At 36.8% G+C, this 16,557-nt stretch overlaps 1 protein-coding gene across 1 annotated transcript; it reads right to left on the bottom strand.

The window, feature by feature from the left end:
* Positions 1 to 153: 153 nt before the first annotated feature.
* On the bottom strand, positions 154 to 16,403 carry LOC134539325 (splicing factor 3A subunit 3). The gene is made up of 12 exons (XM_063381249.1): positions 16,155 to 16,403; positions 14,865 to 14,912; positions 14,592 to 14,750; positions 14,116 to 14,188; positions 13,335 to 13,426; positions 12,089 to 12,310; positions 8,935 to 9,071; positions 7,835 to 7,990; positions 5,976 to 6,159; positions 4,943 to 5,053; positions 2,830 to 2,920; positions 154 to 511 (listed from the first exon to the last, which is right to left on the bottom strand). The coding sequence occupies exons 1-12, from the start codon at positions 16,248 to 16,250 to the stop codon at positions 378 to 380; spliced, it is 1,503 nt and encodes a 500-aa protein (XP_063237319.1). The 5' UTR covers positions 16,251 to 16,403; the 3' UTR covers positions 154 to 377.
* Positions 16,404 to 16,557: the final 154 nt, after the last annotated feature.

Raw genomic sequence — 16,557 nt, forward strand, 5'->3', positions numbered from 1 at the left:
GCTTTTCAGTTCAGAGCCCTTCACTTTCTGTAGTCCATAGAACATAGGTGCCAATTTGCGATTTTCAAAAAAAAAAAATTTTTAATCTGGAAGCATTTGTTTTAAACATTTTAAACTCTTGCGTACATACTTACCTAAAAAAAAAATTAAACATTACACAGTTCAATTATGTTTATATTTTCTGTTACCAGTATACAAAAAATCTGAAAAATTTCGGAAAAAAAAAAAATCCTGGCAGAAAACATAAGTCTGACATTTACATTGACATCAATTACTAAACATATTGGGATACACAGACTGAGAACAAGATACAAAGTCACAGTAATAAAAAAAACTCAGACGAGACAAATGACTGCCATCTTGCGATGCAGCCCGCTCTAGAGGAGCCCTTGTCTCTTCAGATCCTCGTAGGTCTTCTTGTTGACGACGTTCCCCAGCGAGTCCTCGTACTCCTCCTCTTGCTCCGGCTGCCAGCGCTCGCTCTGCTTCTGCGACTTGAGCTTCTCCCACACTGGAAGGCAACACGACAACACAATCAACTGGCGTTTAATCGACAATGCTGTCAGAAATAAAACCTGAACGGAAACAGCAATAAACAACATGTAACATTTACGTGTACAAAATTACAGCACATTTATGAACGCATCCCAGGAAATAAAAATAAATATTTTAAGTTACATGAAAAAAAAAATATTAAAATCTAAATAATTTTATTTCAAAAGTAAAGAGAAAAAATTCATTAAAAATTAAAATTAATTAATAATAAAACATAAGTAAATTAAATTTTACAAATCAAGTCTGTAAATATGGGAAAAAAACATTTGCTACAAAAATATATTTGTTCTGCAAAATATGGGGGGGATATAGTGTTGCTAACCTCCATTGGTATCCCTGACTACAGCACACGAAGAGGGGAAAGAAAAACTGATAACTGGTTTGGTGAAGATGGTTAGGAACGATAATCAACGCAGTTAGGCATAGTGACACTACAATGTGAGCTAAATGTCCGCTAGATGCCCTCTTCCTGATTTTCATAATGCAGACTTGCCAACTTTTGAAACCCTCAATTAGTAAAATACATAAAAAATAATATAACACGCGTAAACTGCTCGCGGCAATTGAAAAATTAATAAACTATCATGATATCACATTTTATTAGTAATCAAAATTATGTAATTGTTTTAACATACATTAACATTGCTGACCAACAATCATTCTCACTATTTACCATTATGGAAACATTTTTGCTTAGTATCACATCAAAGAAAAAACTTTGTTCCTTGTGGTACACTACAAATCAACAGAGTGTACCTTTGTTACAATATACACTGATATCAGTTAACTTCCAGTAGAATCTCCCTGGAGTACTGGTAATGAAAGCAACCTTGACACAATCATTTTCAAACTTGCATCACAAAATGTTACTACTAGTGGATATAATTTGGATTCAGAGTCATTGTTGCCGTCGGTCGCGGCTGAAAATGCCACAGTTTGTAAATTACAAACAATTTTATAGTTGCATCTGTTGTCATTTCTTTCACGATAGCCGTCGACTTTGTTCTTGCGCAACCAAATTTTTTTGCTACTTCAGAATTTGAAAACATTTTTCTGAAATACGGGCCGGCGTGATCCGAAACATTTAAAGGAATATTATGTTCAACCAAAAAGTTTGTTAACATACATTCTGCACGTATTACAACATTTTCTGTGCTGTTATTTTTAGCGAACTAATCACTAACCTTTGAACTGACTGCGACACTTAACATTTGCGAGATGTTTTGAACAGTTCACGTGGAGATTGATGTCACATCTTCCGCCGTGCCCAATGTTGATGTCGCATCTACACACTGAAAAAAATGTGAACTGTGTTCCCTTGCTTTATTTAAGAATACGCGGAAAATCCCGCGTGTATGTATCACGAAATGCCTGAGAATAATGTGTATCACGTTTCGGGGGCATTTTCTTCTTCACTTGATTCCACTTTCGTTAATTGTACACATAACACGTTTTTATTAAAAACATGCAGTAAATTTGTTTCCTAACCTGTAATAAACAAAATCAAAATTGGCTCAACTTTAACTGAAGAATCACAACATACGCTTATGCAGACACCATCTTGCCAAACTAAAAATGCTATTTTAACTGGTTCGTGATTGGTTGTAAGCGCATCAATGTAACTCAGGCGGCCAATAAGGAAAGATATACAATCGAACAACAACAAATTACGTGGTTCGCTGGCCTTCTACCAATAATATAACTCAATTACCGCACTCGTTTCCACAGCAACAACATATGGCAACAGCTTTCACAAACCATACAATAAAAATTTAAGGCAGACGGAAAATACATGTTTTAATAAACGTCTCGTACTTAAAATTCGTAAAAAAAATGCAGACATCCTCGTACAATCGTAAAACGGACGTGATTTTCGTACATTTTACGAAAAAATCGTAAAGGTTGGCAAGTCAGATAATGGCATGAATAACTGTGGGTGACTTTTGTAACAAACTTGGCTGTATAAGACTGTTAAAAAAAATACTGACCTCAAAGTTTCACTCGTCATGGAATGGTTGTTGTTTGTTCTACGCTTACTTCTCACTTCTCCTTATGGTGGTGAAACATTTCAGTTTTGTATTAGAATTAAAATATGATTGAAAATTCTGATTAGTTTCATGATTTTAAATGCATTTTGGTGCTTTGTGGGGTATGAACTAGAATTTCGGTGTTATGGTGTACGGACGTGCTTTTTGGTGTTATTATGGTTTTACAGCAATTCACCAAATGATCTTTTCCCTGGCCATTAATTAGCAAAGCTGTTCGAGTACTCACAAGCTAGAGCATCTTCTATCTGGGTGACATTCGCAAAATGGGCAGTGTTGGGAATGCCGAGGCAACGCATACCGTGAGCATGTCGCCATTCCTGCCAACAGAGCAACACAAAATAATTTAATGAAATATCTGACACGACACAAAAAAAAGTTAACATTTTTTAAATCATTACTTAACATACTATCAAAAAGTTATGAACAAGAATTTATTATCTGGCGTACACATACATATACATAAATGGGGGGGGGGGGGGGTCGGGGGGGGGGGGGGGTGGAAATGCACACAAACAATAAATTGCTTTTGTCGTAGTGTACAACTAACTTCCCCATCCTCTTAAGTGAACACATTACTAAACCCACCTAATATGTTTATTTAGCAAAACATTTAATCTCAAAAAAAATAATTTTATAGTGAATAATTTACTGGTAACAGAAAAACGACAATGAAAGTATGTAGTACTATTCAAGTTGGCACTGTTTACTGAGGAAAAAAAATAGACTGAATGAATTGGTTTGCAAAAGATTTCTGGAGCAGTGTGCAACTTTATCTTAGCAAGAAAAAATTGATGATCATTGACCCAAAATGCATTTCTTTTTCCCTTAAGAATGTTCTTAGAAAAACAACTTGCTAGAGGTATTTTTAATGCAGTTTAATACAGTATTTTATTCACTGCATGAAACACTCTATGAAGGTTTATTTAATACTAGAGGTGGACGGGAATAGCATTTTGACTTCAGGACGGGATTGGGAGCAACAGCATTGAAATTATGTTACTTAAATTGGTATACAGAAGGGGAAAAAAACAATTAAAATGTGCATATTTATAAAACTTGCATAAACCATCCACATTAATAGTCTGAATTAATTTTTATTCATAAAAAAATACTGACACATAAGGGAAAATAATGAGTAACGCATAATGAAATAAAAACAAACATCTCATGCCCTAATCTACTTCAAATTTTTGTGAAGAAAAATCTAATTCTAATAGTAGTTTGATAATTTAGGCAGAACTAGAGAAAACATGTTCACTGCCAACCTCAGTCGCTGGATTTTTCTTGAAGAATGACAGACTCATTTTTTTAGGTTATATTTTATATATTTATTCCTCAGTTATTACAAATTTATAAATGTTTGCATTTGTCAAAATACCGTATGTAATTTTAAGTGACTAGATGTACTCACATAAAAAGCTTGCTTTTGTGAGTGCTAAATTTCCTGGTTAATTAAGTGAATATTGTTAACAAAGCATAAAAAAGGGAAACAAATTAATATTATGAAAATTATTATATATTGATTTCTTGAAAAATTTCCAAATAAGTGCTGAAGCAATATCTGGATCACCTTTGCCACTACTGCCTGAAACACCAAATTCAGAACCCACACGTTTTTATTGCATAAAATTTACCATAAACTATTATCACGTCCACTTTTGAATCACATCTTCATTTTCCATAATTCGCTTTTGATCATACATAATTAAAACCGCTTCGATTTTTCTGAAAATTGAACAGAAATTATGGCTTAAATGTTTGAAACCAAGATGGCGTCTTTCGATTTATCTGTAAAAAACGGAGTTGGTATCGTTTTTGACACATGTTTTGCAACATTGTTAATAGCTGTTCTCGTGATTCCTAACAATACGGTAAAGACATTTACGTTCATCAAAAGTAAAAAAAAATTAATTTAAAATATGTCTGATCACATTGAGGACTTTATTTAGTCCAAGTTTTTATTCTTGACAGAGTTTATAAATGAGTGATGAATTTACATTTGACAGATAGGTTTTATGTGTTTTTTTGTGATATCTTTGTGCTTTGTTTGGACAATCATGCAAAGTTGCTGTTACGTGACGTAGATGGTGATGAAAATGTAAGCATATAATTTTTTTATAACAGAACAAATTGTTTACAGGCAGTAGGTTTTTAGAATAAAAAAAAATTGGTTTTCCCTAATTATCATCCTGAGGAGAAAAATTATTTTACCTGAAGTTCGGGAATGGTATCTTTCCCGACTTTTATCCCGAGTTTCGGGATTCTGTCCACCTCTATTTGATACTTAACACTAAAAAATAATAATAACATCAATATTGTGAGAAACACTGCAAACTTACAGCAAAGTGCCTCTGAAAAGCCTTGGGTCCTTTGTAGGTGAAGTTTCCACATATCTCGCAGTTGTAACTTATATTCAGTCCATGAAGTTTGTACAGCCAATATGGAATGGGCTGTGAAAAAATTCAAACTACACTGGTTCAACAGCACAAAATGAAATTAAATAATACTAGCAACAATATATGTACTTCATTTCCTTACTTTTTACACTCAGTCATCACTAATCTACCGGATACTTACCAAAACATTTAAAGTATGTAATTTGTCATTTTTGAATATTAAGCACATCAATTGCACTTTGTACTTATAATGACTGATACTGACAGTTCTATACATTACAAACAAGTAATCAAATATGTACTCTTGAAAACTAAAACTCAGAAAAAAGCATAAAGACTACGAACATTAAGAGATAACAGATATTCAGTAACTGGTCAATTCAAACTTTCTCTAATCGGCTAACACTTCTGAATGCAAATCATTTAATTTAAAACTTGAATCTCTTAACACTAAACTATGTTTAGAGTTAAATGCAAAGTCCTGTTATTTTGTTAATGATGTTAAAAAAACACAATCACCATCCATATACAACACAAAAAAAAAACTAAATATTTTCCATGAGCAAATCTTAGACCTCCAATGTTTTAAAGCTTTGCAACAAATGCACAGCTTCATATCAGATACAAAGCTTCAAATAAAATGAATAGCAAATTTCCTGGCAAAGTCAAATTAAATATTAAAAAGAGCTTGGACTCAGTCGCTTAGAAAAAGCTTTGCACAGGCCTAGCCGCCATGTCGCATTACTGTGCAGATGGCGATTTTAGCTTGCTCATAGTTTATCATTACTGTCTGTTTTCATTTTAATATAGTGTTTCCTATTTTATAGCACGTTAAATTTCACATCAGGTGTCCTTGTTACAAACTATATGTACTGACGTTCAACACTCCGGCAAAATCGCTAATCCGAACGCGCTGGAAAAAAGGATCTTTCACTGCATTTGATTGAGTGAAAGAAACGGATAACCGTGAGCTCACCTTCCCGTCCCAACCGAGGGGCAAGTTCTTGGGGTTGTACGGCACGTCGGAGTCATCCTCTTCGTCCGACTCGCTCGCGCTCGCGTCGCCGTCAGAGTCGTCCCTCTCCCCTTCCGTGCGGGCTTGCTTTCGCTGCACGTTCTCCTTGGTCGCGTTGCGCTGCTCCGACACCAGCTCCGTGAATCTGCCCACAAAACAACCCTCAGGGGCGAGACTTTTCAAACTGGAAAGAACATTCTCCTTGGTCGCGTTGCGCTGCTCCGACACCAGCTCCGTGAATCTGCCCACAAGACAACTCAAAGGGGCGAGACTATCCAAACTGGAAAGAACATTCTCCTTGGTCGCGTTGCGCTGCTCCGACACCAGCTCTGTGAATCTGCCCACAAAACAACCCTCAGGGGCGAGACTTTTCAAACTGAAAAGAACATTCTCCTTGGTCGCGTTGCGCTGCTCCGACACCAGCTCTGTGAACTTGCCCACAAAACAACTCTCAAGGGCGAGACTATCCAAACTGAAAAGAACATTCTCCTTGGCCGCGTTGCGCTACTCCGACACCAGCTCTGTGAACCTGCCCACAAAACAACCCTCAGGGGCGAGACTTTTCAAACTGAAAAGAACATTCTCCTTGGTCGCGTTGCGCTGCTCCGACACCAGCTCTGTGAACTTGCCCACAAAACAACTCTCAAGGGCGAGACTATCCAAACTGAAAAGAACATTCTCCTTGGTCGCGTTGCGCTGCTCCGACACCAGCTGTGAACCTGCCCACAAAACAACTCTCAAGGGCGAGACTATCCAAACTGAAAAGAACATTCTCCTTGGTCGCGTTGCGCTGCTCCGACACCAGCTGTGAACCTGCCCACAAAACAACTCTCAGGGGCGAGACTATCCAAACTGAAAAGAAACACATTTTGAAAAACCTAAGTTCTCCACCCCAGGGGGTAAAGGGACACAGTTTCATGAACTTGCAATTTTACAGGAGAGAATGTTTTCAATTCATGTCCACTGGTATTCTTTACCTCTGAGCAAAACTGTAAATGCTTATTTTTGCTACATACAGTAGAACCCTGTACCACACGATGGATGATTCCATTCAGGTTGCTATAAAATATTTTAAGATACCTTCGATGCAGCCTTTCACACAGGCTGTGGTAGACGTTTCTACAGAAGAAGCTAACACGCATGTAGAAAGTAACTGGTGCAACATCAGTTTCGTCATAGATACTTATAGCAAGGAAGCTGCTGTTGTGGCACATGGTGTTAGATCGATTGTAACTATTGATTTATACGCCTTTGAAACTATGACATTTACTTCTTTTAATGGCCACTGCAACGGAGAATGGTGTTTAGTGGTGTTGTAGACCATAGTGGCAACTATATCTTATTGTATGAAAATGATAATAAAGTTGTATTGCAGTCCCTTTAGTATACCACCAGGAGTATCTTACTTAAATATTATTCTGATAACACCAATTTTGGGATACTTTCACTTTCCAAAAAATACAGTTTGAAAACAAAACAAAGAAACAGTACTACCACTTTAACCTCAACCTATTCTTAAATGATGTTCGTGAACAGACACCACTACGATATCTTGATCAACTTTCAGATAGAGTGGGTTCTTCTGAAGTTGTGCACACCGTACGGATGGGCGGGTTACGTGTTCAGATCATGGTGCCCACATTAAACTCTATTCAATCAACTCATTCAATGTCCTGAAGATACCTGAAGTGGCATGCCCTCATCTTTAGGGCCAAGACTCTCAGATAACGGTCATACAAGCTCTTCGAAGAGTGAAATACCCGAGTTAAAAAAAACCCAACAAGGATGGATACAAAACAGAACTGGGACTCGCTGCTAACCTGTACACCTGTGCTTCCAGGAAGGCGATGTCCTTCTGTCGTTCCGCGTCCTTGCCGCGCCCGACCTTCCCGGGCTTGTTCTTGGTGAACAGCGAAGGGTCCAGGGACTTCTTGCCCTTGGTGCTGAACAGGCGCTGGGCTCTCTCCTCCAGAGTCCTGCGCACACAGTCAAAACAAAACTACTACACCTGCCCACTAGTTAGTTATCTCATAACTACGGACACAATGGTTGAATGGTTTTATTTTTACACTCAATTTTGTTTTTTAAAACAAGAGATTTCGGTGTTATTGTTTCTACTTCCACATCTTGCCTTTATTCACAAAAAATAGTGTATTATTCTACAAATATTAAACTAAACCATTTTTTTCAACACTTATTTCACCAAAAAAAGTTTCATTTTAACTGTCACATTATGCACTTATTCAATAAAATCATTATTAATAAACTAATAACTATTTATAGTATATATCCACAAAAGAAAAAATTAAAAAAAAATTCAGACTTACAATTTAATTCCAAGTTTACAATATTTGTGCTATATAAATTATTATGTTCAATAAACTGAGCATAATAAAAAAATAAAATTATTGCCTTTCAAGTTACATTTTTACAAATACCTTATTGATTTTGAGTTTTTACTTACATTTCGTTGCTAAATTGTGTACTGCATTAACTTGAATTTTGGTTTTTTAAGTTTTATTGTCATGCTGTGCGGTGTTATCTCGGTTTAACCACAACTCACCATATAATCTTGTCCCTAGTCATAACCAACTATCATTTTACATACAATAAAACCAATAGAACTTCCCACAAAAAATAATATAAACATACAATTTGTACTTAACTTTATAAACAACTCCCAAACTATCAGCAAATTTAATAGAAAACATCAAGATCTAATCTGTAATGATATTCAACTGAAGTGAGGTTATCAAAAATAAAAAAAATTCAATTTCGCCAAAGAGGCCGCTAGAAATTAAGGTTTCGTGACTTGCAGCACCGTTAACTGTTTGATTCTGGACTTTCGTGACTAGTCCTTCAGTTTTCGTTTCTCTCCTGCGACCTCCGCAACATGCGGACACCCTGCGGGGAGACTCACCCCCCGCACTTGAGCCCCAAGGCCATGAGGGCGGACTTGAGCCGGTCCAGCCCCAGGGACGCCAGCTCCTCCCACGACGAGAATGCCGACAGGTCGAGGTGAGCCCCCACGTGGGTCAGCGCGCTGCCCGCTTCTTTCTGCGCATCGGCACACAAGACTGCACGGCCCGTGTCGCGAGACCCTCGTCTCAAAACACGACAGTTCTCCGAGGAAGTACACACCAACAGCGCCCACTTCCTCACAGTGGCAGAAGAATACGTAAAAAAAACACTGGTGCTGCTTTTGAAAAACCATCAAATCTGGGACAAGTTACATGAGACAGACTACTGTGCCTCAGGTGGCAAAACCAGTCCACTAGACCTTTGCTATGCGTCCTTGGCCATCCTCCTGTGACTGGCTACTCACAGTTTTTTTTTTAATATATTTTGTATTACACTGTAATATTTTACCTACTGATTTTTTTTTTTTTTTTTTAGTTCATCACATTCATTATACAGTAGAACCTCATTTTTACGTACCCGCAATATACGAATTCCCGCGATTAACGTATTTTTTTACATGCACTGTCAATTTCCCTATAGGTACTAATAATGCATTCTTTTCCTGCATTGTGCAAAAGCATTTCCCACTGTTAACGCAGAATTAGTGCTGTATTTCGTGGCAAACCATCGGAAAATTTAGAGAAAACAATAAATTCTCAAAGTGAATAGCGTGAAGTTTAATTATTAAGCGTTACTGCATGAGTGTATGGTCACCACAGCTTCGTTCACCATTGTAAACAACTTACTTTTTTTTTGTGCCACGTGCTATTGTACTTCATACGGCCATGAACCAAACGTATGGTGACATAAACATGAAAATTAATAAGTACTTTTCTTAGTGTTCCCCTTTAATCTTAAATGTATTATGCATGAAAATAAAGGTGAAAACTCACATTTTAAATACACATAAGAGCGGATTACTGTTCCATTATTAAAATACGTTTTAAGCAAAGTACGAGTTTCCTATAAATATGGCGTCTTCGTGAATATTCATTTTAACACATTAGAAACATTCTGAAAAGTCAAATGGCTGCAATGAATATCCAAACAATGCAATGGCAATGTAACTTCTATTCCTCAACGTAAACAATTATATTGATGGTGGTAGCTATCGTTTTATAGTATTATTTCACAAAAAAATCTGAAATTAATAAAACATTAACACGTAATTAAATACAAAGTTCAAAAATCAATTGTGTTACAAAATTTCAGCACCAAGTGGCTATATCAAGATGCTTCAACATTCTCATCTCTTACACAAGAACAGCAAATTTCATGTTTAACTTTCGGCAATAATGAAGAACGGCGATATTGGATATATGTATTTATAATTTTAATTATGTGAGATAGTGAAGTTCTAGTTAATATATAAAAACGTAACCGTCTCTGACATATTATTTAGTGTGGTATATATTTTCTTATTGTTTCCCATATAGTGAGATGATAAAAAATTTGAACATTTCCCTAATTTTGCATTTTCCCGGTTTTTACATATTTTTTTCCTGGTCCCTTGAAATATGTAAAAATGAGGTTCTACTGTATCTATTTTCCATGAACCAGTTTGCATAAAAATATTGGACAAGTCATGTGTTACAAAAATTCAATAATATAATGACAAAAAAAAATTTAAAAAGGCTATAAAAATGTAAGAAACCAATTTTTTCTCATGAAACGCATACATTCAAGTGGCAAGAGCAGGTAAAATCCACCTAATAACTAAAACCAAATAGCAAACAAAAAAAACTAGGTAAATTCACGATTAGACCACGCAATAGCTTAAACTCCAAACACCTGTTACGCTGTACGACTTCTGTGGTTGGACAAGTGGCTGCTTCGCACGCCCTTAAAGGACAGCGACAAAACGACAAAATTATGTGTAACTTCTAAAGACTCCTTCGGAGCGGAAAGTCTGGGTGACTACAAATACCTGATTAATCAATTTCAGGACATACATTTAAAAAATTAAGTTTTTCTTAAAAAAGGATGATTTTTAAATAAATATAAGAACCAATATTAAACATTAAAAATAATATAATAAAAAATTTATATAATATGCAGGAACATACCGGTTTTAAAACTTTTCAAAGATGATTTCTACTTGATTTGAGTGGACAGTCTCCAATTACTTATATTTACATGAAACTATAAATTGAAGCGAGGAATCAAAAAACCAAACTGTGAACAAGCAAAAGAATTATGGAAATTCAAGTTTTGTGACTTACAGCACCATTGCTGTTTATTTAGGGAGCTTTTTCATGACCAGTCCTTTACGTTCCTTACTTTTTTCATTTCTTAGGGGACTTTTGGGACGTTTAGACACCATGAATATTTGGTTTTAATGTTCACTGTTAAGTTCTGCCTCGCCGAGAGAGCAGCGACACAAGATGGCCCCGGCGTTTTTCTTTGTCGTTTGACATTGCCTTATTTGTGTTTTCGTTGTTGTTTCCCTGACCGGCCAAACTACCGTCGCACCGGTACTGTACTGTTGAAGCATAAGACCTGGCCTGGAGGTGGCGGATCACGCCCGGGACGCGTGAGGAACGAGTGGGACAGATCTGCGAAGGGAGAGAGGGGGAGAGAGGGGGAGAGGGGGAGAGGGGCAGAGGGGGAGATGGAGGAAGAGGGGGAGATGGAGGAAGAGGGGGAGATGGAGGGAGAGGGGAGATGGAGGGAGAGGGAGAGATGTAGGGAGAGGGGGGAGAGGGGGAGGTAGGAAGGGGGAGAGAGGGGGGAAATGGAGGGAGAGGGGGAGATGGAGGGGGAGGGGGAGATGTAGGGAAAGGGGGTAGAGGGGGAGGGAGAAAGGGGTAGGGGGAGAGGGGGAGATGGAGAGAGAGGGGGAGAGGGAGATGGAGGGAGAGGGGAAGGGAGGTAGGAAGGGGGAGGGGGGATGGAGGGAGGGGGAGAGGGATGGGGGAGGGGGAGGGGGAGAGGTGGAGAGAATGGGAAATGGAGGGAGAGGGGGAGATTGAGGGAGAGGGGGAGAGGGAGATGGAGGGAGAGGGGGAGATGTAGGGAAAGAGGGTAGAGGGGGAGGGAGAGAGGGGTAGGGGGAGAGGGGGAGATGGAGAGAGAGGGAGAGAGAAAGAGACAGAGAAGTGGGGGCAGGTTACCGGCCAGCCCGGGAAGGTGCCGGCGTCCCACTGCTGCAGGAAGCCGCGCCGGGCCGTCTCCACCTCGCCGCTCAGGTCCAGCAAGGGCTTGATGCGCTGCAGGTATCCCTGCAGGTAGTCCAGCAGGCTCTCCAGGTACTTGCGGTACTCGGAGTTCTTGCGGTCCTTCGGGAGGTCGAACAGGTGGTCGAATGTCGTCAGGTACGTGATGTAGTCCACTTTCTGGGGGAACACAGATCGAGACACGCCGTGAACAAGCGGGAAATGTGGCTGATGTTGCAGCGTGCCAATGAGTTCCATCAAGGAACTCTAGTTTTCCCCGCCCCCATTTATTCCATCAAACTCCATTAGCATCACAATACCTATTGTATTTCTAATGACCATTAATTCAACGAGACGTTAGGGTTTGGTCTCGTCGACCATGTTGATTTTTTTTATTATTACTTTTTTCAAGGGCTATTTGTAAAATTTTGAACTTGGTACCACCCTCACAATAGTTGCTTGGTTACAAATATTTTCAACAGATGTTTACTTCAAGTCTTCCATAATTATCATCACTTGCACAACTTTTTACACCCATGATATTACACTAAGTTAATACAGGTTTGAAATATTTTTTGGCATAATTTATAATTGCAAGGGTGGTACAAGGTTAAATTTTGTATAGTACAACAGAATCTGTTACAGTGTATTAATTTTTGCAGTTATTGAAAGAATTACCTAACTGTTGGCACAGTTCAGCACGCAAATGTATTTCAAATGTAAAGTAAACCTTTAAACATGTTAAACTTCACAGATGAGATATGTGTTTGAATAGTTAGGTTTTGAAAACTTTTTTTTTATTTTCATTTATTTAATTTTAGAAAGCAAACATTATAAGCAGGAAATACACCATTCGTGGAACATTATATGCAGGAAATAATACATTGCCAATATGGGGAAAATTTCGGTATTAAAAAAATGTTACATATGCAGGAAAACATGACACGGTTCTACTGTAATTTCCACATAATTCATGCGATTATAAAATCAAGTGAGGTGTCAAAAAAGAATGCAAGTTAATAAAAGGCTTTTGGCGATTTAAGCTTCAGGATTTTCAATAATGTCTGTTTATTTGGGAACTTTTCTGTGGCCTGTAGATATTACATCAATACACCGATTTTTTCCCATGGGGGAAAAATTCAAGTAGTTGATTAATTATAAGCATGTCCATTAAAAAAAAAGTACTTATATAAAGTAAGTATACCTCGACTCCCTTAAGATTGATGTATTTCACGTAACATTCATGGAGGTCGAGGTATTTGCCATAACCTTCCTCGTCAGTGAACTCCACCATATCTGTTAACAAACACAACAAATTTTATAAATTATTTTGAGCATAACTCACAACTTACAAAAACAGCACAGCTGGGGAAAAAAACTGGTGAGGAAAACAAAAAGGCAAACTATGCATGTATGGAGACTGATGATGAAGGTACAAAAGGAAACTGGACATATACAGCTACGTGAGGAGCATTAAGGGAGTTAAAGGACTACCTCAGGGTATCCCCACAAATCTGCAGTAAAATTTCCCTCAGTGAAATTTTTTATTTTCCTGACTTATTTTAAAAATACCTCTATTTTGAAATTTTCTGAAAGAAAGGAAGAAAATCCGGCCTTCACCATCCCAATGGCCTAGTTTCCTCTCCATTTTCTTGATTCCTTAACAAATTTAACAGAAACTAGCTTATGCCATTTTATAGTGTGTTTGACTATGCACTAATAAATCATTTGAAAGCTTTGTCATGAAATAACTAGCTCTTACAGTAAATTCAGCTAATGCATGAAGATCTAGTGTAATATCTTCAAAACAAAACTTGAATTTCGCAACACACTAAAATGTATAACAAAGTGCATTATTTCTTTTTGTCACCAACCTTACAGATTTTTTTTTCATCCAAAGTTATTAGCTGACAGTTTTAACACCAAGAAGCTGGAATACACAACACACATAATGTTCAAATGAAAACATCTGCATATGAACTTACTTGCTTGTTCCTCTGTTGGGTTTTCTCGCAGTTTGGCTAGTTCTTCAAACTCAATAGACATGGGAACGCTCACCTATAAAGCAGAAAAAAATTATAATTAGAGTAATTAGGCCCAAAATAAAAGGATCAGCACGTCACTTTAAAAAAATAATTCAAGAACTAAACATAGTAGGCCTACCATACAATATTTCTTTAGTACAGTCGGATTAAGGTAAGGTGAGACTTTTCTGTTAGCAAACACTCAAAAATTGAAAAATAAATAATCTTATAAAATTAACAAAAAAAATTATTTCTACATGATTAACTAGTCTGGTGCTATACGAATATGTGTTTATTTTGCTCCTTACATCACAACATTTCAGGGGTCCATGTTCGAATGTTCAAAGACGCACCTCTCAAAAAAGTCTCACCTAACCTTAAACAGACTGTAAAGAAATGAAGGACTGAAATTTAAGTTATAACATTGATATGCCAACCTCGTTCGGCAGACGTCTGTAAAAATCCTTGATGGCCTTCAGTCGCATGTAGAACTCTGCGAACTCATTCGGGCCGGACAACGCCGCCACTTCTTCCTTCCTCACGCCATCTTTGTCCTCGTACAACTCTCTCAAGTTGTTTGTGCTGTCCATGTAGTGCTGGGAGCAAAAAAAAAAAGTTATAGAGTTTTAGAATGGTAACTGGTTCAAATGCATTCCAACAGGAATAAAAAAAAAACATTGTGATAAAATAAAACCACTGAAGTTACTTACATCAAGTAATATTTTCAAACGCTGATCAGAGTTTATAACTTCACGATACTGGAACAGAAAAATTGGTTACAATTATCATCATATAAAGAACATAATCTAATAACAATGGTAAACACTGCATCTTTTTACAGCACAAGTGAAAAGGAATGACAAATTTTTTTATGGTGTAAATTTAATATCTTATTGACAGTAAACTTATTGCCATAAAACCAAAAAAGGTAAGTGGTTTTTATGGCGTTTAAATGTTTGTGAGTTGTAGTTGTTTTTCATGTTCATTTCATCTGATGTGTGTTGTTTCATTTGCGATGTTAGGTGAAATATAAAGTTATTAGGTAATGTAGAATACTCATTTTTATATAGGTTGGTTTTGCAATTGTTTACGTGATAAAAACAAAGCAAAAGTTTTGGTGAGGGTAGGTCTCCTAATAAAAAAAATTACAAACGTTTAGCATCACAATATGATAGGGATAGTGATGAAGGCTGTGTCAAAATAATTCTTATGGTATAAGCGCGGGAATGGGTTTTTTGGACGGGGAAGATTAACATGCTTAGTTTTCAAAATATAAAGTTGTTGAGAAAAGTTAATTAATTTATAGAATATATATTCGGTATTGTGTTCTATAATAGAATAAGTAGGGCTGAAGTAAACTTCCAAGATACCTGAGAAGAATAAATCATAGTAAAAAAAAAATTACAAATGTGGTAAGTATAGCAAAATACACAAAACCGGGTGGGACTTTAGTATGGAATATGATACCGTAAATATTACACTAACTGTATCATGTCACATACTAGAATAGGTAGTGCTATAATATAATTTACGATTCCAGGATTTTAAAATCAATTTGAAAATTGATTCTTAGGTTACAAAACGTGGTATTGCAAATTATACTAAACCGGGCTGGATTAGTATACAGTACAATACCATAGTAAATAATATCTTCAGTATCGATTTCTGTACTGGAATCGGTAGGACCGTAGCATATAACACAATATTCGAAAGTTAGTTTAATAAAGAAACATATTTTGTGCAAAACAAGCATAAGAATGTTCCCCACCTAAACCCCCCATATTCCCACCCTTGCCCCGTAAGAATGTAGGGGTGATAATTTCGTCAGCGCTGCCATATTGGTGACGTAATCAAGGTTGTTATGGTATCGGGATCTAGATTCTAGAGTACTCCCCTTATGGATTATGCAAACATATAATTTTTTCTAAATAATTTAAATACTTTGGTGGGTACTTTCAATCTCTAAATTATGTTTAAAACGTTTTGTTACAAAAACTTACGCCTGTTTTCTTGTGAAGCATTTCTTTGACCATTGCATCCATAAGCCTCTCCCTTTCTTCATGATATCTACGTTGTTGCTCTAGAATAGTTTCCATCTTAGCAAAATTATTACAGGTGTAAATAAAATTAAGAACCAGCTTACAAATTTACTTGTGTTTACTTCCTATGAAAGCAGCACACGCCATTCTTTAACTAGTAAACATTGTCAGTGTCAACTATTGAATACTATTTTTTTTTACTATTAGATTAGTTGAACATTGACAAAACCAGTTTTATGATATTTCATATATTTATAAGTCACGTAAGTGTTAAATATAAGTTTAAAGTAATGCTAAAGGATTTATTTCACGGGACAATTTATTTTTCCATTTTCCTAAATTTTATTTTTAAAACATTGGTAGG

Source organism: Bacillus rossius, chromosome 15 (genome assembly GCF_032445375.1).
Source record: "Bacillus rossius redtenbacheri isolate Brsri chromosome 15, Brsri_v3, whole genome shotgun sequence".
Taxonomy (NCBI): Eukaryota; Metazoa; Arthropoda; class Insecta; order Phasmatodea; family Bacillidae; genus Bacillus; species Bacillus rossius.